The 4120-nt window shown below is 40.9% G+C and overlaps 1 protein-coding gene across 1 annotated transcript in view; it reads right to left on the bottom strand.

The window, feature by feature from the left end:
• UBAP2 (ubiquitin associated protein 2) overlaps window positions 1–4120 on the bottom strand; it is a gene marked incomplete at its 3' end in the record, with an annotated part of 49735 nt that overhangs the window by 2524 nt on the left and 43091 nt on the right. Inside the window, exons 16-18 of the mRNA XM_008944267.1 lie at window positions 3628–3790; window positions 1056–1122; window positions 258–391 (exon numbers count right to left, since the gene is read on the bottom strand). Of these exons, the coding sequence (XP_008942515.1) occupies window positions 258–391; window positions 1056–1122; window positions 3628–3790 (364 nt within the window). The remainder of the gene's footprint in view (window positions 1–257; window positions 392–1055; window positions 1123–3627; window positions 3791–4120) is intronic.

Below are 4120 nucleotides of genomic sequence, written 5' to 3'. Positions count from 1 at the left end.
AAAGAAACAAAATTTTTAAACGCCCAACAATCTTTTAGGTAACAGCAACACATGCAAAAGATACGTGTTATCTATATACCAAGCAAGCAACTAAGTTGCATGCTTGTGATTTAAGTATTCAAAGAAAATTTTTACATGACAGTTAAATCTGAACCACTGTATCATCACAAGATTATACCACCCAACCCAGACCAGACATGTTACAGGAACTCTCAAGGATAATGGAGTTCCTGGTTTGAACCAGCACAACGCAGTGCCTTAGCTGTAAGCTGATCACACTCGCAAAACAGTCATCAACACACAGAAGCCAAAACAACTCTGAGAACAGAAAAGATGGGACATTTGGATAGGTGTGAACTTCTTCAGTCACATATTCAGTAGGGATGGAGCACTACAAACCGAAGTAGAGGCATAAAGAAAAGCAGTGACTTATCTGCATGCCCCAGCTGGGACTGTACAGAAGTACCCCATCACAGAACAAGGCGGTGTCTTTCTGACCTCCGTTTGTGCAACTTCAGCTACAGGACTTTGTCCACGCTACCACCTGCCTTGTTATCTCAGCTGCACTAAATACACAGGTGACAATAATGCCATGTGGCAAACTCTCAAATCGTCTGTCATGAGGCATTTGTCATGACATGTGTCATTCCACCACCTGCGTTTTGCCAGCTAACCTCTCCAGAAGAGGCTGCTAACAGTACACATTTTGGAGCAGATTCAGACAGCGACTTAGTTTCAGACAGCCACTTCTAAATTTTTTTTTTTTTTTTAAATACATTTGTTACAAGAAGTTCTTTCTTTATTCCATCCTTCCTTGTTGGCATGAGAATTTCTTCTGCAGTGGCATGACTGGCAAGACTCTGTAATAGCTCTTCCTGACCTAGTACACACCACAAGCAGTGAAGAGTCGTTTTACCACTAGAGGGCTGGCAGTGCTTCTTCCCTGAGATAAGGCTCTCGGCGTCCCAGGACACAATGAATTTTAAGAGAAGGTCTCAATCGTCAGATGAACTGACTGTATGCCAAACATCTGTTGAAATGCAAATAGGACTTACTGCATGTGATGTGCTTGAAGACAACACTGAGGCAGGGGAGAGGCTGCTCTGATGATTGGAAAGGGAGCTAGAAAGAAATTGCAAGGAATTACTGTAATTATATATTAAAAATAATTCTATGAACATTTATGTATGTATATACACAGCTATATACAAACACAGAGTAGGTACTAGGATATTAAATAAAAATTGTAGGTATGTGTACACACATACGTACAGTAGGATATTAGTTAAAGAAAAAAATTGTAGGAGTGTTTATCTGTATACATCTGTATACCTACACACACACACGTACGTTTCTGTATACATGCACACAACCCTACAGGCATTTTCTCCTTTAATATCCTACTACCCTTTAATGAAGACAACCATGAAGTACAGAGACAACTATTACTAACAAGGAACATCTAGAACACCATTCATTTTTACTTATCATTTTACTGTATTTTCAGAAAAACAAGAGATACTTCAGGAATTATGCAGTAATAACTCCAAGACAAAGTCCAAAATCAGAACAAGTTTCACACAGTACATGGCTTGTTTCTCACTTCTCCCGAGCAGCTGATGCTGCCTGCCACAGGTCACAAGTACTAGTGACATGAGGCAATGCCTTCCTTCGACTCACTGTGGCATTTCCCACCTTTTAAACGTGCATAACATTAGCTCAGCCAATGAGAACTGCTGGGTATTTGGCCCATAACTCTGCCAGAAGCCCAAACACACTGAAAAGACAGGGCTCAAAAAAAAAAAAAAAAACAGCAAACGAAGAGCATCTGTGAAAGACCCCAAGCTATCCACACTGATACAGACCATGTCAATTTACTCAAGGTTGGTTCACACCACTACAGCCCACCAAACGTTATCCCGTCTTGGAAAAGATGAGTCAGAACTATCAGTTCAGCTTTCCACATACGCTGAAAACAGGAAAATAAAGAATCCCCAGCTGGAAAGCATCTGCAGACAACTTGGTTTTAGGAACCAACTCTGCTTCAGCACCACCTTTATTCCCCTCAGCTGACCAGGCCTGCAAACAGTAGCACCAACATTCATCTGTAATCCAAAGATCTTTAAATGTCTCTCTGCAAGGAGAGAAACTGGTTCTTAAATATCTACACTGACAAAAGTTATACCTTACATTTGAGGCCAAGTGCATAACTTACAGCATAGTAAGGAATAAACAGAATGTACACTGAGCAAAAGTAAAGAAAACAAAGCCAAAATAAAGAAAGTGCGGTGTGGTGCTCTAAAAGCCCTTCATCATGAAATCAGAATCAAGAAAGCCTAACCATAAGAAATATTCCAATATTCTTTATGGAAACAGACACAGGTAAATGCAGTTTTCATTAAAAAAACCCTGCAAGCTAAATTATATGCCCTGATTTATGGTTGAGGACTTCTACCAGTTCCTTGACACGTGGGACCAGAGTAAAACTTGGCAGCTTCACAAATGAATTTTACTTGGATTATTTAAAACTCTTCCCCATCTGCAGGAATTGCAATTAAACCACTTCAGGCAGCAAGAAGAGAAATATGTCAGTCCAAAATACAGTTTTAATCAACCACTCTCCGCAGCTCTAATGGGCCTTGCTTCACTGTCTGACCCACGATAGAGACAGGAGCCACCACCCCAACCAGGTCAGACTGGCCTGGAATTCAGGCAGGATCTTTTCAAGGCACTTGGTATCTGCCCAACGGCATCAACACTCCACTAAATCTTTTATCAGTGTGCAGAGCTCTTCAACAAACAAATGTAGGGGCATTATATTTCTAATATGAAAGCAGTAATTCTTGTTATTTGCCATATTTACCATTTTATTCAACAGAAAACAGTGTATTACAAGAGAATAAAACACGTCCTGGATGAAAAAATAAGGAAATCCCCGATACTCCATCAGTTTCTTATATTGGCAAATACAGTGCAAAGGTAAGTATTAAAAACACTACTCAACCAGTACAGCCTCACCTGTCTGAGGAGGAAGCCCAAGTAACAGGCATGGAGAAAATCAGACAGTGCAACTGAGCTAAGCTGTGCTGAACACACTTCCAGAAACACCAGTCTGGTACTTTAAAGTATCTTGAGGAAATGTCTTAGAAAAATAAAACCCACACACTTTCCCTGTGGATTTCTTTCTGGTTTTTGATTTTTAAGAAAACCAAATATAAATGAAACTACAATATTTCAAAATCAGCTAGGAAGTAAACTGTTAAGGAATGATTTAAAGCATACAACAGTAGACCAACAGCAGGCACCATGGACAAAGTAGGAAGAACAAACTGGGGGAACCAACTGAGCTCATTTAGCTGGCATGATTGAAGCAGGAACCCCACAAAACACCAAGTTGTGTATGTACCATGAAAACCTGAGTGCAACAGCTGCTCCATCATTAGAGGCAGCTCACAGCTCATATTTTGCAACCAGAAACATCCTGTTCTCTTTTGAACCTCTCTCCTAATTCTAGTTAATGCCAGAAAAGGGGACCCTGGTGTATCACATCCCCATACACAATCACCTTCACATTTCCCCTTTCCCCAGAAGTGAGCCCCTTTCAGTTTATTACAATTCCTACTGTACCTGCTTAATTGGGAAAGTGAGCTGCTGGCCAAGTCAGCGGACTGAGGCAGGCTGGGCAACGTTACCACGTGCTGTGATGCTGAAGGCAGAAGAGAAGCAGTGGTGGACACCACACTAGGCAGAGAACCAGCAGAAGGTATTGAAGAAGGCTCTGTTTTAGATGCTGGGAGTGATGAAGTAGCTGTAACAAATTAACAAAGGGAGTTCAAAGACAAATTCCAACATACCTGACATCCCAGCCTGTATTCACAAACACAGCAGTATTCTCACCACGGTTTACAAAAGCTGGACCACCAAGAACCAGTAACAAGCAGTCTGTCAATAAAGGAAACTTCCAACAGCAACAGAACTACAATTTTTTCTCTTTAATCTCTTCACCGACAACAAATTTCTAATTTTCACTGCTACACATGCAGTAAGATAGTCTTCTGCACTTCACCTTCCATCACCTGGATTACTAGCACCTATACAAACCTACTTCCATCTACAGCTC

Source organism: Merops nubicus, unplaced genomic scaffold, assembly GCF_000691845.1.
Source record: "Merops nubicus isolate BGI_N331 unplaced genomic scaffold, ASM69184v1 scaffold8477, whole genome shotgun sequence".
Classification (NCBI taxonomy): Eukaryota; Metazoa; Chordata; class Aves; order Coraciiformes; family Meropidae; genus Merops; species Merops nubicus.
This window is presented reverse-complemented; position numbering and strand designations above follow the sequence as displayed.